This window comes from Crotalus tigris, unplaced genomic scaffold, assembly GCF_016545835.1.
Source record: "Crotalus tigris isolate CLP2741 ecotype Arizona unplaced genomic scaffold, ASM1654583v1 scf7180000024379.1109085, whole genome shotgun sequence".
Classification (NCBI taxonomy): Eukaryota; Metazoa; Chordata; class Lepidosauria; order Squamata; family Viperidae; genus Crotalus; species Crotalus tigris.
The window spans coordinates 350123-374966 of NW_024100549.1; the positions used below are offsets into that span (position 1 = coordinate 350123).

The 24844-nt window shown below is 40.8% G+C and overlaps 1 protein-coding gene across 4 annotated transcripts in view; it reads left to right on the plus strand.

Annotated features, from left to right (window-relative positions):
• CSNK1G2 (casein kinase 1 gamma 2) overlaps positions 1–24844 on the plus strand; it is an 87959-nt gene that overhangs the window by 31250 nt on the left and 31865 nt on the right. For 3 of the 4 annotated variants that reach the window (XM_039328459.1, XM_039328458.1, XM_039328461.1), the window contains one exon: positions 9310–9858. In XM_039328459.1, the coding sequence (XP_039184393.1) occupies positions 9672–9858 (187 nt within the window). In that variant the 5' untranslated portion in view covers positions 9310–9671. Of the gene's footprint in view, positions 1–349; positions 493–9309; positions 9859–24844 lie in introns of those variants that run through there. The other variant, XM_039328460.1, reaches the window with a different exon arrangement.

Sequence of the window (24844 nt, forward strand, 5' to 3'; positions counted from 1 at the left end):
TTGTGATGTGAAAAAGCTGAGATTGTGAGCATTGCTGGGTTGTAAGCCTGCATTGCAGGTAGGGTTTGTTTCTTTTGCACAGCCTCAACACATGTTCCTTACTGGGGCTTAGCCCTGCCCTTCCCTCTTGACACACACTGACACACTTTCAGGAAAGCCTTCCCTGGTGGTGGGTTGGCTGGCGCTGGCAGCAGCCTCTTGTGTGTGTGTTTATGATGTTGCTTCCTTTCTCAACAGCTGGCCTCCTCCTCCCTCAAGCAGTGTCAGTTTCTTCCTGACGTAGACTCAGCCGATGATGATCCGTTCAGTCTTTTTTGTGAGTAGTTAAGGAGTTTCCTGTTGAAATAGGAGTCTACATGAGTACAGGAAAAGGAGGAAAAAGGTATTTTATTCAGGCGGCTCCTTGGATGTTCCACTCAGGGTTGAAAACGTGCAAGTCAAGGTCCTTAAAGCTACTATTTGTCCCAGAGCACATAAGGAAGGAAAAGGAGGGTAAGAAAACCAGCCATGTCATAACATTTAAGTACTACATGGTGAAATATCTTTCTTGGTTAATTCTCTGGAACGTAAAATGGGCTGTGTTGCGTTGGATTTTGGTGTATTGTTTCCATGTGGGGTTACTGAGATTTCTCTAAAGTTAATGAAGGACAACAGCCATGTTTTGTTGATTTTTCTGTCTGGTATTCAAAAATAGACTACTTAGGAATATGGAAGAACCAATAAGCTAGAGTGAAGGACATTGTACAAAGTGCATTGAATATCGAATCGCTTTAGGGGCTGTGGATTGGTCTGAATTCACTTTCTTTGGAATCCAGTTGAACTAATTTACAAGGGATCCATCTATTGTATGTACTTCGGGCTTTGGAGATTAGATAGGGGTACCGGTATATTTATTGAATGATTTCTAACATCCAAGACCAAATTTCCACTTTTGTCTTTTCAAAAGCTAAAAAGGAAGGGGAATGGGTTCTTGGAACTGGCACTTGTATTCATTCCATGTTTTCCACTTTAAGTCTTTAGAGGGCAACTGGGATAAAATGTGGAAATATAATAAAAATAAAATGCTGTATGGAGATGTAGATAGATTTGAAAAGAGCCATTTAAAGCAGGGGGTCTTCAAACTCGGCTCTTTTATGACTCGTGGACTTCAACTCCCAGAATTCCTCAGCCAGGCATGCTGGCTGAGGAATTCTGCGAGTTGAAGTCCATGAGTCATAAAAGGGCCGAGTTTGAAGACCTGATTTAAAGAAACTACATCCAGAATCTATACTTCTTGTAGAAATCCCAATTAAAGCATCTCCTTCACATATCCAGTCTCTTCTTAATTACAGGTAGTCCTCAACTTACGACCATAATTGAGCCCAAAATTCCTGTATGTAAGTAAGACAGCTGTTAAGTGAGTTTTGCCCCATTTTATGACCTTTCTTGCCACAGTTAAGTGAATCACTGCAGTTGTTAGTAAACACGGATGTTAAGTGACCCTGGCTTCCCCATTCACTTTGCTTATCAGAAAGCTGCAAAAGGTGATCAGATGACACCATGACATTTCAACAGTCCTAAATATGTGTCAGTTGCCAAGCATCTGAATTTTGATCATGTGACCATGGAGATGTTGCAATGGAAATAAGTGTGAAAAATGGTCATAAGTGCAATTTTTTTCAGTGCGGTTGTAACTTTGAACGGTCACTAAAGAAACTGTTGTAAGTCAAGGACTTACCTGTATATCTAACGAAAGAGAGCTCTCCACTCTCCATTGGTAACTGGCTTCACCATCAGATCACTCAATTTGTACTTTATTATGAGGCAGGGGAGGAAAATGTGTATTGTCCAGCTCTCTTCTTCTCTTCAAGAACTCATTTGCATTCCAATCTTAATTTATGGTACTTTTTTTTTTTAAAAAAAGTCTTCCATTTCACTTTTTCTCTTGGAAGTCAAGTGGCATACGTAGCAGGCCCTCCTCCAGTTTTCCCACCACAGCCCAGTAGCACAAGTTGGGCTGAGACAATTGGGCCAAAACCATATTATGGGCTTCCATGAGTTATTGTAGATTTGAATCTGGGTCGCTCTGGCCCTAGTCCGGGACTTCAGTACAGAATCCCTCCTGAGTAGCCATCATTATTTTTGCATATCATGCTAAGGCAGAATTTTTTTAATCATGGCTGGTTGTTATAGCACAGTGATGGCGAACCTTTTAGAGACCAAGTGCCCACACTGCAACCCAAAACCCACTTATGTATCGTCGGGTGCCAGGTGGGCGTGCCCATTGGGTGGTTGTGGCCAATTGGGTGGTTGTGGCCAGTTGGGTGGTTGTGGCCAATTGGGTGGGCGTGGCTGTGGTGGTAACGGCAGACTGGGTGGGACTAAAAAGTTCAATCAATCAATTCCAACTTTGCAAGATCTTAACCCCCTCCCACAAAAAGTTGAAATTGATTGATTGAACCTTTTTTTTTTTTTTGCACACAGCAGTGGAGGCCTAAAGCAAAAAGGTTTTATAAAACCCAGCTGAAGGCCTAGGCCTGGGGCGATGACGTGATTGCCCACAGAGAAGGCTTTGCGTGCCACGGTTATAGCATATTAAGATAAAAACAAGCAAGCCACCTAATGACTAAATGCCAACTCCAGCCATTGTCATCCTCAATTCTGTTTTAGAATCTTGCCAGGGCTAAGTTGGTTGTCAGTGTATTCTTGTTGGACCAAGGAGCTTTTGTGTGCTTTGTTTTATTGCCTTTTAAAGCATAACTAGGAAGAATAAACAGTAAAAACTTTTTTTTTCTGCATTAGAACACACTAATCCTGTAGTGGGGTGCAAGGAAAAAAATTAACTCTTTTTTTTTCTGTGCTGTGCAAAGTTACTTCCGTTTGGGAGATTTTGGACTATTGTTCTCTCCATCCAGCAAGATGCTACTTTAATAACTAAATGTTAGATGGTATATCTTTAAATCCAGCAGTGGTCCAGCTGTTCTCCGAGTCTTCCCAGCTATCCAGATGTTGGGCGATCAACTCCCAACATCATTGGCCACATTCACTAGGGATGGTAAGAGATGGAACCCAACAGTCTGCAGCATGGTTGTCCAACCGTGGCAACTTTAAGACTTGTGGATTTCAACTCTCACAATTCCCCAACCAGCATGGGAGTTGAAGTCCACAAGTCTTAGAAGTTGCCAAGGTTGGACACTCCTGGGTCTGGAGAGTTCTCGTGGGTTCTCCACCCTAGCTTGGAGCAAGCAAAGAGACACTGAGATTTCTAAAATGATGGAACTGGAGGGGCCAATTCCATTTGGGTCATTGAATCCAACTCAGTGCTCAGCAGCAGGAATCCAAATTAAAGCATCCCAGACTGATGATTGACTACTTTCTGCTTCATCACACCCAATGAAGGGGAGGCCACTATCACCCTGGGTCATTGGTTTCATTGTCAGACTGTTGTTACTGCTAGAACACTTCTCTTCATAAAACTTTGTTAATAGTCTCTTGATGATCCTTATTGCCTTTTATAAGCTCGTTTCACTTTATCTGCATCTTTCTTAAAGTGGCGGTATCCTGTACAGAATGCAGTGCTTGAGATGAGGTCAGTTATCGCAGAATAACAGGCAACTATCAACTATTACTGCTAATGATTTGGAAGCTGTTTGTTTTATTGTTGTAGCTGAAAGTTTCATTGGATTGTTTTCTGTGGCAGCCTCACACTGCTGACTCATAATCATTTTGCACTCGGCTACCGTTCCAAGATCTTCATAAATCCCCCATCCTACATCTCTGTATTTTTGTTTCTGAAGAGAAGGAATGAGTATTGGGGGGGGGAATGTCTGTCAAATTTCATTCTCTTACTTTTAGAGCCTATCAAGATTGTCAGAATTACATTTCAGTCTTTTAGAATATTAATAGCCCCATCCACTTTGCTCCCTTTCGCATGAGTGATAAGCATTCCCTCCATCTTTTTATCCCAATTCCTAATAAAAATGTTGAAGAGTCCATGATGCAGGAGTTCACCTCTTTTGATTCCCTCATTCCCATTTGATGAGAAACGAGAAACGGTGGAGCTTGGTTGTTTTCTTGCAGATGTTTCATTATCTATTGTTGATGTTATCTTGTTGGGTAAGAAAACAACCAAGCTCAAAGAGCACCAAGGACTCCACAGTTCAACTGTGAGCTACTTATAGTCTCTTTTTATTGATGAGAATTGTTGATGATGACATTTGCTGATCCCTGGTGTCTCAAACCAAAGCTAGTTTTCTTTGAAATAGGAAATTTCCATAAGCTAATAGTAATATATTCTTCATGAATTATTTAATATTTAAAAAAATTCTTGCACTTAAATGCTTCAACAGATGGCCAGATTTGGTTGGGTTCAGAAGCTAAGCAAAATCAAGCTTGACCATTACTTAGATCAGTGGTTCTCAACCTGTGGGTCGGGACCCCATTTGGGGTCGAATGACCATTTCACAGGGGTCGCCAAACCATGCTGTCCGCCATTTTTTTCCTTTTTTCCTAGCTGTCCTACTCCCTCTTATTAGTGGCCACACCCACTTGGGGGTCACCACAACATGGGGAACTGTATTATGGGGTCACGGCATTAGAAAGGTTGAGAACCACTGACTTAGATGGAGACACAAGCTAGACTGGGGAATTAGAAAAACATACACACCCACCCTGGAAGAAGAAATCACAACTGCTTTCATATAGTTCCCAAGAAGTCACTAAGAATCAATCACTCTCACAGATTTTATCGTTTTATTTATCTGATGTTATAAGACACACGTTTATACTGTAATGTAAATGTTGAAAAAACGAAGATGCTGGGGAAATGGCTATGGAAGGAAGAAAGAGGAAACACTTTGTAAACAAGTGGCACTGCTACAGCTTGTGGTAGCAAGTTCCAGGAGATAATTGCAGGTTGTGTAAAAAAGATTTCCATTTTGGTTCTTGTTTGTCCTGTGTATACTTTTACCCTCTTTCATTGGGCGACCAGGTTCTTAAATTGTACGGTAGAAGAATCCAATCTCAATCCCTCCCTCCTTCCTTCTTTATTTCATGTCACATGAATTTTAATTTTAAACTGTAATGATGTTTCATAGAAGTATGACAACCCAAACAATGCAGATTAAAAACCCAAACAATTCAGATTGAAAGCCCAAACAATTCAGATGCATCATTTGCCTCAGGCAAATATGTAGCAGCTTTCCTCAACTTGGTGTCTTCCAGATATGTTTGAATCTCAACTCCCATACCTATTGCAGCAGGTAATAGAGCCAAGCACATCTGGAGGATGCTGGGAAAGTGGGGAGGGGAGGCAGAATTATTTAGAGATAGAAATAGTCCTCAGCTTACGATTGTTCATAGTTATGATGGCCTCGGAAAAAGTGAATTATGATCTGTACTTGCACTTATGACCGTCACATTACCCTTAGCAGCTGGCTTGCATTTACATCTGGTTGCAATGTCTTGCGATCACATGATCATGCTTTGTGACTTTTTTTTGCTAACTTCCAGCAAAATCTGCCCATTTGGAAAGCTGAATTTGTTAACAACCGCACGATTCACTTAACATATGATTCATTTACTGACAATGGTAATTAGCTTAATGACTGCCATAAAAATTGTCATAAAATCGAGTCTAACCTTATTTAGAACCACAACTTTCAATGAAAATTCTACTAGTAATTTGTGGTTGTAAGTTTGAAGATTAACTCTACATTTTGTGGCTCATTATGGATCTGGATTAGGATGGGGAAAGGAAGTGAGAGCTGTATGGAAAAAACATATTTTCCCCCCCTCAAAATATTAACCTGTTATTTTCCTGTTTTCGTGGGAGGTGGGGATCTTGAACTTTTTTAAGCTTAAGCCTGTGAATTTGTTGGATAGGATGATGTCTGTATATATATAAAACTTGCTGCATATAGAAAACTTCTTCATTGAGTCCTTCCAAAAATGCTAGCTTTCCACTGATAAACTATGTTTTTAAAGTAATACAGGTACTCACAGCAGTTCATTTAGTGACAACAGCTCTGGAAAAAGTGGCTCACGACTGTTTTTCACATTTACAACCTTTGCAACATCCCCATGGTCAGGGGTAGGCAACCTTGGCTCTTTTATGACTTGTGGACCTCAACTCCCAGAATTCTGGGAGTTGAGGTCCACGAGTCATAAAAGAGCCAAGGTTGCCTACCCCTGACCATGGTCATGTGATTGAAATTCAGACCTTGGTAACTGACTCATATTTCTGAGGATTGCAGCGTCCTGGGGATCATGTAATCACCTTTTGTGATCTTCTGAGAAGCAAAGTCAATGGGGAAGCCAGATTCACTTAACAACTGTGTTACTAATTTAACAACTCCAATGATTCACTTAACAACTGTAGCAGGAATAGTCGTAAAATGGGGCAAAATTCACTTAATAATATCTTGCTTAACAAGAGAAATTTTGCACCTGCATATATCATTTGCATACGCACACCTGCATTCTGAAGTAGTATTGCACTTGGTTTGCGCTACTTTTTTTTTCTGTCTTAAAATATAATTGCTTAATCCGTATCCCAATTTCCTCTGTTTTTCATTGCATCATATGTGCTGCTATTTCACTCTTTAATTTGGAAGGATGATCCTTCCCTCCCTCCAGTGCCTTTGTGGTAAACTTCTGGGAGTTGACAGCCTCTTCCTCTCAAACTTGAAGCATATTCATTTTAACAAAAGATAGTTTTTTTAAAAAAAAAATGTATGTAATTTTTTTTCCTTTCTGCACTCTATCCCCCTTTTCTTAGGAATTCAAAAGAGACACCAAAAATTTGGTTTAAAAGTTACATTAGCCTTCCCAGTTAACATGACTAAAGTTATGGCTGAGAATCATGGGAACAGCAGATTAATCAAGCATCTGAAAGAACCTACAATTTGGGAAGCTTGGACTATATAGTCTGAGAATTTTCTGCTGTGAAAGATTTCATCCTTGCACCATGGATGTTTTTATGACATCCATTTATAATGATTAATTTTGAATGTTTCTTTCGTGATATAAAAAAAACTGAAGTAATTCCATCCACAAGGAGGTGTGTCCAACCTTGGCAACTTTATGATTGGCTAGAAATTCTGGGAGTTGAAGTCCACAAGTCTTAAAGTTGTTATGGTTGGACACCTCTGTCCTAGAGAATTTACAGACTAGCAGTGGTTTACAGATTAGGACATCCTGAAGTGGGCAGGGAAATTGAGGAAGGGATAAATGAGGAAATATTATTTCTCTTGCCCTCAGTAAAGCTAAAATATCAGGTGAGACTACCTTCAGTCTTTCTGGAACTCCCTTAAAACTTGGATATGTCAATAGGCCTGGGAGGATTCTCATGGAAATGGGGTGTCAGAACTGCCCCTTCACACTTGTGTTATTCTTTTGCTTCGATGCCAGTCTGCCATGAACTATGGGGTGGAGGGATGCTGAATGGGAGGGAGTAGGAGGATTCCATTGTCCCAGCCAGACACACAAATTCAAAGACAACCACCGGCAAAGGAATGTGGCTGCATACCAAGGATGGCCGTTCCAACAACATCCAGTTTAAACATGATTGGACAATCGAGGGCTAACAGGAGGGAGGATGTTGAGAAGGGGGAATTATGCTTGGGAATTTGGCCTGCAAAACTTAGATTTGGCTTTGCTCTACTGCATATCACTTAACCTTTAGTAAACTATACCTTTCTCAACAAATGGAGTCAAGGATCGTTCTTGCTTAAAGCTCAAGTTGAGGCAGGACTGACATGGGGATGTAATGAGGTGGCTACATTGATTGTGATAATATCTAATGCTCTCCCTAGCCCTTTGGATTTTTTAATGATAATAATATTAATATGTTAATTGTAGAATGCTTTTCTAATTACTATTTTTATCATTTTATTATACACTGCCCAGAGTCATGTATTGTTAGGTGGATGGCATATAAATACAACAAATACATGAAAAATATGGTTTGCTAGATTTGAAGAAAATCCACCCTCTTTTTGACAAGATGCAATTCTCCTGCTGTTAAAACAATCAGTCTTAATTGAGGGTTCTAACCAGCGGCAGAACCGGTAGCTAATTTTTTGTTGCCCAGGCCCAGAATGGACTTCCGGAAGCTGCATCCATATAAAGAACCAGTTGTTCATGTATTTGAATCCCACCACTGGATCTAACTAATTAATCAATTAATCAGGAGAAGCTAAACAAGTACTTACTTTAAAGAACAACAGACTGCCCAGTTAATTCAGGCAGTGTCCTGTTTTACTTGATTTTCTACCAATTGTAGCAATCTCTAGAACTGATGGGATGTGACTATTCCTTAGAAATTCCTTTCTGTTTATTTGAGAGCTGGCAGTATAATACCTGGAGCCTCCAGAGTACCTGCCACACTTTATTGATTTATTCAGTAGTTTTTTATTCTACCTTTATCATTTTACAAGTAACTCAAGGCGGCAAACATACCTAATACTCCTACCTCCTATTTTCTCCACAACAACAACCCTGTAATTGAGAGAGGTCTGAGAGAGAGTGGCTGGCTCAGAGTCACCCAGCCGGCACCATGACACCAAACTGGTATATACTTTAATAATGTTTGCGGAATTTTAAAATAAAATAAATGAATTTAAAAACGCTGATATCTTACGAGATTTCAGTATTATCGCACAAGATAGTGAGCTTTCAGGTGAGGGTGTTGAGATTTGTGAGGGTGATGATGTTATCCATGCAGTTGTGTCCAACTCTTGGCAGTTCTGTGGGCCAGGTCTCCCCATGTCTTCCAATCTTGCACTGCTTCTTTGAGTTTTCCTGTTCTCTGGCTGGTGTCATCTTTGATGGTGCCCACCCACCATGTTCTTTGGAGGTCTGGTTTCCTTTTACCGCTAACTCTTCCAAACATAGTCGCTTTCTCCAGTGAATTCCTCCACATGACATAGCCCAGGGGTAGGCAACCTTGGCCCTTTTATGACTCGTGGACTTCAACTTTTTCCTTTCCCCTCAGCATGGCTGGCTCAGGAATTCTGGGAGTTAAAGTCCACGAGTCATAAAAGAGCCAAGGTTACCTACCCCTGACATAGCCGCAGTAAGTGAGATGTAGTTTTGTGATTTTGCTGAGATTTCAGGGATGAGATCATCCAAATTCTGCAAAATTCTGCAATCTTACAGATTTTTTTCCTTAAGAAAAAATCCCCACCCACACCCATTTCCTGAAACAGTTTCTAATCTGGATGCTTGTTTACCTTTTGCTTTTCTTTAAAAGGGGTGTGTGTGTGTGGGGGGGGTGGATTGCCACATGCAATAACCTGACCACCTTTTCTTCCTCTCCGTTTTCCCCAGCTTGGAAAAGAAGAGTCACCCTGGAAAATTCGCTTCTGCGCCATGTTGTCTTCACCAAGGAGCATCCGACGGGAGGTGCTGCTGATTGGAGTCCACGCGGACCAGCCCAGAGGACAACCGTTCCACTAGCCCAGCACATGTGGGTGGAGACGTCTCCCCTCACACCCTCCCCTCCTACATCTCCGGCATCCGCAATGGTTTATTAACCAAGAAGAGCCCTGCTTTTTTAATTCCTCCTTTGTCTTTTCTCCCCTTCCCCTCCCCCTCCCCCGACCCCCTCCCAGCCACTCCTCAAGTTTTGGCCGTGTTGGGATTTGTATGGCAGCGGTGTAACCGTGGAGAGGCCAGGGTATCACAAACTTATGGATTTTGATAAGAGAGGAGGGAAAGGGGAAAACGAGGAGAGTAGAAGAATGTCTAAAACGGGTGGAAGCCGGAGCACTCACGGGAGCCGAACAGCAGGGACCAACTCCGGAGTCTTAATGGTAGGGCCGAATTTTCGTGTTGGGAAGAAAATCGGATGCGGCAACTTTGGGGAACTTCGGCTAGGTAAGTCTTCATATATATATATATATAGATAGATTCATATTCCCTGGTTGGTTTGCTTTAACTCAGCTTTTTTTCATATTTGACAACTTTTAAGAAGCATGGACCCCAACTCTCAGAATTCCCTAACGACACATCTTAAAGTTGTCAAGTTTGAAAAACACTGCTTTAATTCAAACCCAAATATTACATACAATCTTTGCTTCTTGAAAAATGTCTTCAGAAATAAGATGCTGTCTTCCAGAGCAAAATAATTCTCTCCGTACATGTCCTTTTTGATAGCTTTGTAAAGCGCTTTGCCCCAAATACAAATAAATGGCATCTAGTTCTCGAATTATACTGGTTATCGGGACTATAGTTTCTGTTGCTAAGTGATGTGGTTGTAAAATGCAATGTGGCATGGCTGCTTTGCTTAGCAATGGCAATCCTGGAAGTCATCATGGCTGTCATTAACCAAATCACACCTGTCTTAGGCAAGGACTCATCCCGATCCAAGCCATTCCTAAGCTTTGGTCAGATAAGGCAGAGCAGGGGATTGGATTAGAATAGCAATAGCACTTAGACTTATATACTGCCTCATAGTGCTTTACAGTCTTCTCTAGGCGGTTTACAGAGTCAGCCTATTGCCCCCAACAATCTGGGCCCTCACTTTAGCAAGCTCAGAAAGATGGAAGGCTGAGTCAACCTGAGCTGGTCAGAAACGAACTGCTGGCAGTCGACAAGTTAGCCTGCAATACTGCATTCTAACCACTGTGCCACCACGGCTCTTAGACCAGGGCTTTTCAACCTTTTCACCCATTGTGCCACTTTTTGGATATGGCAATATCCGAATACCACCAGTTGCCTAGCAAGGTGTCAAAAACTTGATGACCCAAAAAAAAAAGGAAAAAAGTGATAAAGTACAGGTAGTCCTCGACTTATAACAGTTCGCTTAGTGACTGTTCGAAGTTACAGTGGCACTGAAAAAAGTGCTCCCCAAGCCACAGCTGAGCAAGACACCTGCTTGCCCACCCGGTGACGCTCTTCCTCCTGCCTGAGGTTTCCATTGTTGTGAGCATTTCTGTTGAGGATTGGCGGGGTGGGGGGTGGGTGTTTGATTTTTATTCCCATCTGCTGGGTGGTTGCAGCAGGTTTTGGTCACTTCACATGACCTTGGGACACTGTGACTGTCATAAATCATGAATCAGTTGCCAAGCATCTGAATGTAAATCACAGGACCCTGGAGAAGCTGCAACATTCCAGCTGATTGGCACTTCTTCTGGGCTCAGCAGAAGTGCCAGGATCAGTGCTGCTTTCCAGCTGATTGGTGCTTCTTCGGGGCTCAGCAGAAACACCAGGATCAGCACCAGCCTGGTGCTGATCCTGGCGCTTCTGCTGAGCCCTGGCAGCCCTGCAGCTCCAGCCATCTCTCGCTCAGGCTTATGCGGTGCTGCCACCGGTTCAGCTCATTTCCTTCCCCCACTATCATTTTTCTAGGATGGTCACGTACCACCTGCCAGGTGTCAATGTACCACAGGTGGTACCCGTACCACTGGTTGAAAAGCCCTGTCTTAGAAGTCCTCTGAGATCCCTTCAACTCTGTGATTCCATCTTCTGCCTCCTTTTTGGTTCTTCCCACCCACCATTTTGGACGCCTTGCACACTGTCCTCTTTGCCAGCTCTGTGCTCCACTCAGCATGCTGGACCTGTCACACCCAAATGACCATCACTATCTTCTTTCTTTCTCTCACTGCTGACAAGGCTGGCGTGGCCTGGCCTAGCCTAGCCTGGCAGTTTGCAAGGTAGATGCTGGCTCCACCAGGTCTTTCCAAAGCCACGCGTGGCCTCATTCAAATCATGTATGGCTTTCTCGTGAGGCTTTAGAAGGTGTCAAAGCTTTGTGAGAAAGCCAGACATGTTTGCACCCTGTTCATACAATGCAAAACCACAAACCATACGTTTTGCAAACCACACGTACAGTAATGTGTGTATTATTATTAGAATTTCTGGTCATTTGTAACTTGCACATTAGAATTCCTGGAACGCAGTAGATAATTGACTCTATTCTCCAAGCCACCTGCTGTTTTGTTTCCTCTGGATAGCAAACTTTGATTTTTTTTTCAGATACAGAGATGGAAAATCCAATTATTAACTGTGTAAATTCACAACTTAAAAAAGGAATCCCATTTTGCAAGATGATGGTAAAGATTGTGTGCTTGAGAAGGTGAAGATTTCTGCCTTAAAACCCCACACCAGAGGATGTGTGCAAATAGCACTTAGTCAAATCGTATGTTTTCATTAATCTGCAAGAGAACAGAAGCTGACAAATCCTCCATGATACAAGGCTAAACATGACATATTTCCGCAAAATTGAATATATCTCCGTGCTGTTGTAAAGAGCTTCATAATGAAAATAATGAATAAACTAAGTGTAGAAGCTTGGACTGCACCTTGTAAAACGCTCTTTGGCAGAAATAACAACTTGCAAATGTTCCTATAGCCAATTAAATTTTTCTCTGTTCTTTTTGGAATCCCCCCCCCCTTATTTAGAAATATTCTTAGATTTCTTTGCACATGCTGCATATTTGATTTATCCACACAGATTTTTAATCAGGTTCAGGTTTGGGGACAGTAGAGGCCATTTTAGAAACTTTGGTTTTCTTTCAAATAAGTAAATGTTTCAAGATTGTTTTGGAGATAGATTTCAGATCATTGTCCTGCTAAAATATCCAACTTTTTTCATCTTCTGTTTCTTCATTGACTTGAACACTAATGTCCAGGTTTTCTTGATACTTAGTAGAATCAATTGTCTCTTCCACTTGTACAGTAACTTCTGTGCCACTGGCATTAACACCGGTCCCAAAGTATAATAGATTCATCCCATATTTAATGATTGGCAAAGATGCCTAAAGCCTTTTTCTCTTGTGTGATTAGGGCCGAACAGTTTAAATTTATTTTATCAGTTTCAAACAGCTTGTTCCAAAATATTTCAGTGTTATTAAACTTTTATTTCACATATTTTGGATTCTTGTGACTTCTTGTGTTGAGATTAGAGAAATTTCTCTTCTGGCAATTATCCCATGCAGATCCCCATTGTATAAGCTTTGTCCTGTGGACAGGATCTCCAAAGTTAGCTAAAATTTCCAGGTCATTTCAGCAAATCTGGCTGGCATTTGATACCTCCAGATATTTTTTGATCTTCCAGATCTTGCCTTTACTTCAACAGTTCCATGTAACTTCCTTTTTTAACACTGCAGTTAGTCCTCTACTTATGACCACAATTGAGCCCAAAATTTCTGCTGCTAAGCGAGACATTTGTTAAGTGAATTTTGCCCCGCTTTACGACCTTCCTTGCCACAGTTGTTAAGTGAATTACTGAAGTTTGTAAAGTTAGTAGCATGGTGGTTAAGTGAGTCTGGCTTCCCCACTGACTTTGCTTGTCAGAGGATCGCAAAAGGTAAATCACATGACCCCAGGACACTGCAACCGTCATACATACGAATCAGCCAAACGTTCAGATTTTGATCACGTGACCATGGGGACGCTGCAGTGTTCGTAAGTGTGAAAAAAGGTCATAAGTCACTATTTTCAATGCTGTTGTAACTTTGAATGATCACTAAATGAACTTTTGTAAATTGAGGACTACCTATATTTCTCACGGTTGAGGTTGCTACTTGGAAACATTTAGAGCGGGTTTTTTTAATAGCATTCCTTTGTTTTGTGAGAATTAACGATTTCATTTTTAAATGCGTAGTTGCTTAGAGGAGCTCAGACAGGTAGTCCCTGACTTACAACCACAACTGGGACAAAAATTTCTGTTGCTAAGCAAGGTGGTTCTTAACTGAATTGTGCCCAGTTTTATGACCTTCTTTCCATTTGTTAAGTCCATTGTTGTAGTTATTAAATGGATCGTGGTTGCTGAAAGAATCCAGCTTCTCCCATTGACTTTGCTTGTCAAAAGTCAACTGGGAAGGTCGCAAATGGTGGTCACTTGTCTCTGGGATGCTGCAACCGTCATAAGTACCTGCCAGTTGCCAAGTGCTTGCATTTTGATCATGTGACCTTGGGAAGGCTTGAGCTGTCCTGAGATCTGGTTATAAGTCATTGATTTCAATGCTGTTATAACTTCCAATGGGTGGCTAAAGAAATGGTTGTAAATGCTGAAAGTAGACTAAACAGCAAAACCAAAGGGAGAGATTAGAACGGTCTATTTTTGAACCTAATGTCTCAATCATCACTTTGCAGTTTATTAACAACTTTACTGTAAAAAAAAGAAATAGTAGTGAATTAACAAGTGCTTTCTAAACTTTGGCACCTGGTTATTCATAATTCTCTTAAATTTGAATCTTAACAAATTTAAATTATTTAACTTGGTAACATATAGAGCAGACATGTCAAATTCGCAACGTCACATGACATCACATGTATCAGAGCTTTTTTGCCATTGCCGGCAATGGGGTGGGCGCAGCTCCGGTATGATGAAACCAGCTCGTGGGCCGGCAGTTTGCCACCCCTGATATAGAGGTTGGATTAGCTTCTGCTTGCTTAGGAATTAATTGAAACATACATACTAATCAAAGTTGCATAAATTTTGCAGGTAACTATACCTAGAAGAACTTCTATTCTATGTATTTGCATGGACATTTATAAATTTGCCATTTAATCAGTGGAACTCAGGGCGATTGTATAAATATATGTAGAGATTCAATCTCTCGGCTGATGAATCAACTTTTGGAAACAGGAAGTTTTGAAAATCTTTTACAGGCCAGGCTGCTGTCCATAGTCCATAAATGATCAGATGTTGTTTATGTGTCCTGTTGACAGTGAGCAAGTTGATCCCCAGAACCAAATAGCTTTGCTGACATTTCCAGATGATAAACACCTCTGTCAACCCTACTGTATTAGGACTAAAAATTTCCCTTGCAAATGCGGAGGATTATCCGTTTCCTTCTTTCACTTTTGCCCATGCCATTTAATTAATCTTGCCCTCTCCTCCCTAGAGACCTTTGGCATATATGTCTGGCAGCCAATTAAATTCCCATTTAACCAATTAAAAAAAGGAGAGGTGGCTGGTCCATAGTGAAGAACTAAATTTGGGCAGAGAAGGTAGAGGTTCAACTTTCCTATGCAAAATAAATTTCATAAATTGAGAAAAATCTTGTTTCTTAAATGAAACTCATACAGGTAGTCCTCAACGTACAGTCATTTATTTAGTGACCAACCACTGGAAGTTTTCAGGCACTGAAAAAAGGAGACTTTTGACCATTTTTCACACTTATGACCATTGCAGAATCCCCATGGTCACATGTTCAAAATTCAGAAGTTTGGCAACTGGCATGTATTATGATGGTTGCAGTGTCCCAGGGTCACGTGATCCCTTTTTGCAACCTTCTGACAAGCAAAGTCATTGGGGAAGCCAGATTCACTTAAAAAGCATATGATTAACTTAACAATCGCAGTGATTCACTTAACAACTGTGGCAAGAAAGATTGTAAAATGGGGCAAACACACTCATCAACTGTCTTGCTTACATACAGAAATTTTGGGCTCAGTTATGGTCATAATATGAGGATGACCTGTCCAGGGCGCTCAAATCTCTCTTTTCCCCAGCACAGTGTTTCTCAACCTTGACAATTTTAAGGCATGTGGACTTCAACTCCCAGAATTCCACAGCCAGCAATGCTGGCTGTGGAATTCTGGGAGTTGAAGTCCACATGCCTTAAAATTGTCAAGGTTGAGAAACACTGCCCCAGCACAATTTATATACCAGCTTAATATTTTGTCTTTAATATTTTGAAGAGAGGGAAACACCTCAAAACAAGGGGTTTGGAGTGTGGTCCATTTGAGACATTTCTGCTGCAAATTACTCCAAATGCACAACTTACTAAAGATACCTAAATAATAATGGAAGGGAGAAAAAAATCACAAGTTTTTCCTGTTCTTAAACAGCCCTGCCCAGGGCCTTCCTCAGAAGGCTTCTTAATGTGAATCTTTTCTATTTATATATTTAACTCTGTGCCTCTATTCAGGATATGCTGAAAGTCAGGCCCCATAGATCAACCTGTCTTTTATTAGCATTACTAATTAATTTTTTTTCAGAGAATGTGTTACAGTTACTGTACTTAGGAATGTTTAAAGTTCATAAGTCAAATGAATAAGGAAGTGCTTACAAGAAAAGGGTAATGAGTTCAAAACATATAATATAATTTCTATAATAAATTATCTCTGGGCCTGACTTTTAGTCCACACTGTAATTTCCATTAATTCTTTGGCCTTAGGCTGAGGGGTGGGGGTGGGGAGAGATATTGGCGGGGAATGGCAAGCGCCTCTTTAAAATTAAATACAGGAGTGGCCAAAATTGTGGCAATCTTTTGGGAAAAGTGTATTTTTGAGGTTTGATGGCTAATAACATCACTTTTTTGGGGAGTAGTACCATAAAATTATATATCAACGGAAAGATAATTTAATCAAGAATGTAATGCAACAAAGTTTGTTCAATTATCTGTACTGTATTCTATGAAAGGTTATAGCCAAATAACCAGAAAAAGGAAGCACAACTTGCTTAGGTCGATATCAGGAAGCTTTCTTTCATCTGATTGTAGCCAATGAGCATGAGTGTTTAGACAGCCAATTGGGTGCCATTTTGTTTTGGCATTGAGCCAATCAGATCACAGTAGGATTCAATTACTAATGTCATCTATTGAAGCTGAGAGGAGGACATTTGTGAGGTGTGATGTGATCGCTATCAAGTTGGTTGGGTTTTTTTGTGTTCTTTCATTGAGTGAGCTTGTAAAACGTAATAAAATTAAAAGTAATGGTGCAAAGAGTTGACTGGTTGCCCAGAAAGCGATGTAAAATAGTAGTATTAAGTGAACAAGGCTATAGTTATAAAGAAATTAGAAGAAAAATTGGTGGAAACTTAACCAAAGGTGGCATTTTTACTGCACACTTTTCTCAAAAAGTTTCCACAATTTTGGCCACTACTGTATAAGTAAAATTATCAAGTGGCCTGCTCTGTTTTGTGGTATTAAAGCCTTGCATTTTATAATGTGTGAAGTCTTTTGAACTGTTTGCCTTTAACTACTTCTGATGAAGAAGACCTTGAAAAGCATTTGAGATTCTCAAATTCTCTGGCTTTATTGCTGCTTTCATTGTTATGATTGGTCTCACTGTTGGGCAGATTTTTAGACTGGATTTGGCATTTTATACACCTATCAAGTCCTTCCCAAGAACCTGGGATTGGCAGATATCATTAATTGATAGTGTTGAAAGTACTGTAGCAGGATGAAAACTGTTCCAAGTAACGCTGCTTTTTGCAATTGGCTGATGGGGATTTTGTCAGTGCTGATGATGGTGTTGCAGTCATGCTTCAGTTGTTTTGGGATTGCAATCTTTGCTTCCTTTTGCCACAGTCGTTCTACTTCAATTTGCAGGTCTTTGTATTTTTTGATATATTTTTTTTGCAGTTCTCTTCTATTCTGCTGTTTCCTGGTACTATCACATCCACTATTAAAAATTGTTTGGTGTCTTTCTTATCAACAATGGTTAATTATTTTTATTTTTATCAGATTTCATGTCTACTTTTAACTACTCTGATGCTCTAATTATAATAGCAAAAAAAAACATTCTGGGGGTGGATCTAGGAAGTCTGACAATATGCACATTGTAATGTCACAATACCAGGTCTGGACCTTTTGCGTGTGACATCATATGCATGTACAAAAGAGGGAAGGAAGGAAAAGTACACACTTTCATGACTGTTGCCAGCCCTTTGAGATAGGCAAGGACCAAAACAGATTCCATATATTAGAATTGAACTTACACAACATAGGACTAAGCTATTTGTAGCGCCCCTTTTCCCATTGTTTTTGTTTACCCCATCAGATCTACAGGTAGTCCTTGACTTACGACCGTAATTGAGCTAAAAATTTTGATGGCGAGAAGGAAAGTGGGCCACTACATGACTGTGAGAGGTCTTACGACTTTTTTGCGGCAGTCATTAAGCAAATCCTGTGATTGTCAAGCGAACCCATTGTTCAATATGGGGTGCTTTTTGTCAGAAACTGGAAGTAAATGCCGGTTTCGGGCAAATATGTGCTAAATCGCAGTCACGTGATCATGGGACACTACAAATGGTTATAAATGCCAGCCAGTTGCAGAGCACCCAAAATGTGTGACTATGGGGTGGCAGGCAGGGCAGATGTCGGAAGTTCAAATCAGATTGTAAGTAGCTTTTTCAGGGTCCGTTGTAGTTTTGAAGGGTCGCTAAGTGACTGGCTGTAAGTCGGGGGTCACCTGTAGTAGAGGAAGCAGGCTCCAGATCCTTTCAAATCATCATGCTGAGCTCCCCCAGGGTTTTGGCCTTCTCAGTGACAGGGTCTGCCCTATGAGATTTCCCCTCCCCTCCCCTGAGCTCATAGTATCAAACAACAATTCCCTCCTCCAATTAACAGTCATAAATCACATTCCCCAATTAGCTCAAGCAAGGGCTTCCTCTCCAGTTCTCCAGCCTGCCAATTCTTTATCAGCTCTGGTTACAATAACCTTGTTTCTCACACTAGGTTTAGTGTTGTTATGTCCAGCTGAATTCTCGTTCACACACCCCTCCTAGCATCATCTAACTCTAAAAGCAAAAGGTAAAAGATGGCTACATTTCCATCTGGTGTCAATGCAAAAACATCCGATATTAGCAACGTTGATATTAGCCTTTTGTAAGGCACTAAGATAGGGGTCTTCAAACTTGGCTCTTTTATGACTTATGGACTTCAACTCCCAGAATTCTGCAGCCAGCATGCTTGGCTGAGGAATTCTTGGAGTTGAAGTCCACAGGTCATAAAAGGGCCAAGTTTGAAGACCCCTGCACTAAGAAGACCTGGCTCTTTCCCCAGGTGTTTGAGTCAGGAGGCTAAATGAGTTTTGCTATTACCATTGTGTCTTTTTTTCTTCTGTGAGTGGGTTTTATCCTTGGGCACGAAGGGTTATAGGCCTGGGTTTTTTGTTTTTTTTTTTTTTTTTGCATTTTTAATCTTTGTGTGAGATGGGTGGCCATATAAATGATATAATTTGAATGAATATAAATAAACTCTACTTAATTGACACAGGCTATAATAATATTTTGGAAGGCTGACTGTTCCCTTCCTCATATTAGTAAATAAGGGTGGATCCAGCTTGAGCTTCTTTCTCATGCTATCTCTGCTTCCTAGACAGAGAAAACCTGCTTTTTGCTTCTGTAAGCATTTCTGCATAGTTTTTCACAGCTCATTTTTTTAAGTCTCTCTAGGGCAGGTCTGTCAAACTGGCAATCTGCAGGCCGGATGCATCACACACAGGCCACGCCCACCCCAGCTCCACAAAGGCAAAAAACATTGCAATATGTCACAATATATCACGTGACACAACTGAGTTTGACACCTGTGCTCTAGGGAGTGAAGAGGGAGCCTTGTGGGCTTAGGTCCGTTGCTGCAGTGGGTAAGGAGCCACTTCGATTCTCCTTATTTCATTCTGCACACTCAGTTGCCCCACCGGTGGGCCCACTGGTGCACCTCTGAAAGATTGCCAAGCGATTGAAAGAGATTTACTTAAGGCCCTAGCGCGTGTAGTTCATTTAAATAATAAGAATAATAATGATGATGATGATGATGATGATGATGATGATGAAGAAGAAAGGAGGAGGAGGAGGTGGTCTGGATAGTGGACATGGCAGTGCCTGGAGACAGCAGAATAGACAAGAAAGAACTGAAGAAGATAACAAAATACAAAGACCTACAAATAGAAATACAAAGACTGTGGCAAAAGCAAGCAAGGGTAGTACCAATAGTAATAGGCGCCTTGGGTGCAATCCCAAAACAGCTGGAGCACCACTTGAACACCATTGGCATTGACAAATTCGCCATTAGTCAATTGCAAAAGGCGGCCTTACTAGGAACTGCTTCCATCCTGTGACGATACCTGTAATACCATCAACATCCACATCTGCCTATCCCAGGTCCTGGGTAAGGACTCGATAGGTAGACAAAATGCCAAATCCAGTCTGAACATCTGGCTGATTGTGTGATGATCAATAATAATAATAATAATAATAATGTAATAATAACAATAATAATAAAGTTGGAAGGGACCTTGGAGGTCATCTAGTCCAACCCCCTGCTCAGGCAGGAAACCCTACACCATTTCAGACAAATGGCTGTCCAGTCTCAAAAACTTCCAGGGTTGGAGCATTCACCGCTTCTGGAGGCAGATTGTTCCACTGATTAATTGTTCCAACTGTCAGGAAGTTTCTCCTTAGTTCTTAGGCCAGTTTTTCTGAAAACCAGACATAAATGCCGGTTTTCAGCAAATAATGTGAAATACAGTCACATGACTGTGGGACGCTGCAAACAACCATATCTGTGGGTCAATTGCCAAATGCAGTTGTGACCACAGGGGAGTAGCCATTGGAATCTGAATCCCTACCCCCAGGGAGGGCCATTGTAAATTTGAACTGTCATTAAGTTACCAATCGTAAATTAGGACTATCTGTATCCAGAGCACAAATGGAATAAATCTACAAATTGTTGTGCTTGGCTCTTTTTTTTTTTTTGCAAAAGAGGTGCAGTCTGAAATGTTAACCAGAATATTTTGAGATTGGGGTAATTTTTCAGCACAGCATAGAATATCTTCCAGAAAATTTACAAGCTAATTTTAGGGCTAATCCACATGGAGGGCTGTTTCCATCTGTCCTGTTTGCCATTATTTGCTCCCTAGAGACTAAAATGGGCGATCTGAAGCGTGAGCTGGCCACAAACAAGGAGCGTATATCGGAGGTGGTGCACAAAATTTCATTTTGATGTATGCCGATTGGTTTACATTTAAAGTGACAACAACAATAATAATAATAATAATTAACCTCAGAGTGGTCCTTTCATGAGGATGGTAGTAGTACATTGGAAAGGCTTCTTTCCCAAGGACACCCAAATCTGGTGTGCAATCTTACAATCAATCTTCCTTCCTTCCTTCCTTCCTTCCTTCCTTCCTTCCTTCCTTCCTTCCTTCCTTCCTTCCTTCCTTCCTCCCTTTCTTTCTTCCTTCCTTCCTTCCTTCCTTCCTTCCTTCCTTCCTTCCTTCCTTCCTTCCTTCCTTCCTTCCTAATACTTGCAAGTATTTAGAATCAAAGGTCAGAGGGAAAGTCTGCATGATATGAGGAAGCAGGTGCTGGGATGATGCATTGCACTAATAAAATGCAAGGACAAATTACTTTGGGAAGGAAGAGGATGATGGTGGTGGCTCACAGCTTTTTAGCAACAAGTTCATGTTCCAACATTAAAGATTTGTGTGGGACCACCAGCACGTTGCAATATAACTGAAATATTTACAACCCATAGGCCTCTTTGGACAGGAGGAGAAGAAGGGAACAGCTAGTGAAAGGTTTTTTATAGTAGGATAGATGGGTTTTTTTTTGTTTGTTTGTTTTTTGTTTTAAAAGCCAGATTGGTGAAGACTGATGCAAATAAACCAACATGTATAGAAAGGATCTGGCTTGTCCACCCTAGAAACATAGGTGTACTTTGCAGAGCTCAGATTATAGCTCTTAATATGACAAATGGGGGAAAGCAATCCTAGCAAATGTATTGAATGAATTCAGCATAGCTTTTTTTTTGTATTAATTCAAAACAAAGTTGCCTTTTATCTCATCTCCAGCTATTGCTAATTGCCTGTCTGTAGTTTTATTGGAGCCATCCATTTTGGGTGATGTATTATCTAATTAAGATAAAATAATCATGTCATTTTTTGATGTGTGCTTGATGAACCAATCTTGCATGAGGGAGCAAGGTTCATTAACTTGAGGGCCACATACAAGTAATCCTCAACTTACAGCCATTCTTTTAATAACTCTTTGAAATAGCAATAGCACTTAGACTTGTATACCGCTTCACAGTGCTTTACAGCCCTCTCTAAGTGGTTTACAGAGTCAACATATTGCCCCCAACAATCTGGGCTCTCATTTTATTGACCTTGGAAGGATGGAAGGCTGAGTCAATCTTGGGCCCTGTCAAGATTGAACTGGCTGTGGGCAGAGTTAGCCTACGACACTGCATTCTAACCACTGTGCCCCCATGGCTCCTATTACTGGTAGTCCTCGACTTGCAGTCACAATTGAGCCCAAAATTTATGTTGTTAAGTGAGACATTTGTTAAGTGAGTTTTGCCCCATTTTACAACCTTTCTTGACATAGTTGTTAAGTGAATCACTGCGGTTGGTAAGTTAGTCACCTGGTTGTTAAGTGACTCCGGCTTCCCGGTTGAGTTTGCTTGTCAGAAGGTGATCAAATGACCTTGGGACACAGCAACGGTCGTAAGTATGATCCATTTGAAATTTTATCACATGATCAGGGGGATGCTGCAAAGATCGTAACTGTGAAAAATGGTCCTAAGTCACTTTTTTTCATTGCCATTGTAACTTTGAACGGTCACTAAATGAACTGTTGTAAATCGAGGACTACCTGTATGACAGCACAAAAAAAAGTGGCTTATGATAGATTCTCGCTCTTATAACTGTTGCCGCGTCTCATGGTCATGTAATCAAAATTCAGGCACTTGTAACATTTATGGTAGCTGATTGTCCTGGAGTCACATAATTGCCCTTTGCAAACCTTCTAAGACAGCTGGCTAAGGAATTCTGGGAGTCGAAGTCCACAAGTCTTAAATTTGCCAAGTTTGAAGACCTCTGTTCTAAGACAACTTCTGAAAAAATCAATGGCCAAAGCTGGATTCACTTGTATTTAATAACCAAGGTAATTAACTTAAAAGCTGTGGTAAAAAAAGGTTGTAAGATCAGGGGTGGCTCAATTAACAATTGCCTTGCTTAGCAGCAGAACTCCAGGCCCAGTTGTGGTTGTAAGTTGAAACTATGTGAAAGGTTTTGCATTGCAGCTTGAGGACCACACTATGGCTCAGGAATTCTGGGAGTTGTAGTCCACGAGTCATAAAAGAGCCAGGTTGCCTAACCCTGGCCTAGACAGACCCATTTTGTGGTAGGGTTTTTAAGAAGAAAATGAACATTTTCGCCTTCTACAGGTTTTAAGGAAGACCGTTTGTCCCTTAGGTCAGGGGTCCCCAACCTTTGGGTTGTGGGCCACCATTGGACTGTAGCCTGTTTGGAATTGGGCCACACAAGCAGCTGGCTGGTAGGCAATTGCGCATGTGTATGTGCCAGTCCACCACTCGCGCAAGAGCTGTGTGGGTGCATGTGCCACTTGTGTGGCCCAATTCCCTTCCCCCCCAGGCCGGCAAGTGGCAAAGGTTGGGGACAGCTGCTTTAGGCCTCTGAAGTGTTAAAAATGTCCAAAGGTTTTGGTAACTGCATGATTGATGGTGCCCTACTTGCATGTCTGGAAGTTCTAATTAAGAAAGTATATATTTCCACTTCCTCCTCCTCCCTCCCCCATGTCTTCTAATCTGTTTGTTTGATCAACATTTCTTGGCATTTTGAAAGTTTCACTCTTTTTGTGTGTGACTTCAGTCAAACTAACAAAAGTAGTTTCATACGGAATTTTTTTTTTTTTTTAAGCAAAGCCTGCTAGGGTGGTATTGGTTTTACTCTGGACGTGCTTAGGTTTGCATGTTTGCAGTCAGCACCCAAGTGAAAGCAAATATTTAAGTGTTAAATAGGGCTCTATAAATGTAGTATTTAAAGAGAACATTGGGTAATATTGCTGTGGCCAACAAAGGAATTAGATCCTGAAGGGCATTAAACTCTCCACCCATTGCTCTTAAAAAAGAAATCCTTGAATGCCTCCTTTTTAGCTGAGTGTTTTGAAATGAATCTATCATTCTAATATATTTTTTAAAAGGTTCTTCTTAGTTTATATCCATTCTTTCAGTTTATAGAAGAAGATTTGAAAGGGAAATAAAAGATAAATATCACAGAAAAGTAGCTGGACATGGACATGGTGTTGACAGGAGGGATTTAGTTCCTGGGAACATGTTGTGTGTTACCAGCATGATGGTCTACTTAGACCATGATGGATTGCACAGAGAAAGACTTAGGAATTAGGAGTTTTCTGAATTGCATCACAATTGGATGCTTTAAAGAGGGAATTGGGAATGATAACCCAGGATTAAGAACTTCAGACAGAAATCTGTGCCCTGCTGTAATAAATCAAAGAATAAATCAAAGAAGAAGCCAATTACCTGATAGAATATGGGAAAGAAACAAAATGACCTTGAACTCTTATGACATGACAGGAAGACAAATATGATTTTAATGGCTATTGCAGAGACCTGATGGGATAATCTCATAATTGGATGAAAGAAAGTTGAAAGAGGCAACTACTTAAGAGGAAGAGAAACAAGAAATGGAATTGTCTTCATCTGCAGGTTCTGGGAAATGTAACAGATGGTCTTCAGCTTATGACAATAATTGAGACTAAAATTCATGTTGCTAAGTGAGACAGTTGAGTTTTGCCCCATTTTGCGACCTTTCTTGCCATCATTTTAAGTAAATCGCTGCAGTTGTTCAGTTAGTAACACAGTTGTTAAGTGAATCAGGCTTCCCCATTGACTTTGCTTGTCAGAAGGTTGCAAAAAGCAATCACATGATGCTGGGACACTGCAACCGTCATAAATAAGAGTCAGTTTCCAAGCATCTGAATTTTGATCAGGTGTCCATCGGGATGCTGCAACAGTCGTAAATGTGAAAAATGGTCATAAGTCACTTTTTTAGTGTCATAACTTCAAACAGTCACTAAATGAACAGTTGTAAGTCAAGGACTACCTGTCCTTCATTCTCTTGTGACCCAATTGGTTAAAATGTGAAAGAAAGAAAAAAACCAAGATTTATTTATTTATTATTGCCATCCATCTCGAACAACCAAATAAGATATTCTTGGCATAGGTCAGGGATAGGCAATCTGGGCTCTTTTATGACTCGTGGACTTCAACTCCCAGAGTTCCTGAGCCAGCATGGCTCAGCTTGGAAACCTCTCCCTTTCCCCTCAGCATGGCTGCCTCAGGAATTCTGGGAGTTGAAGTCC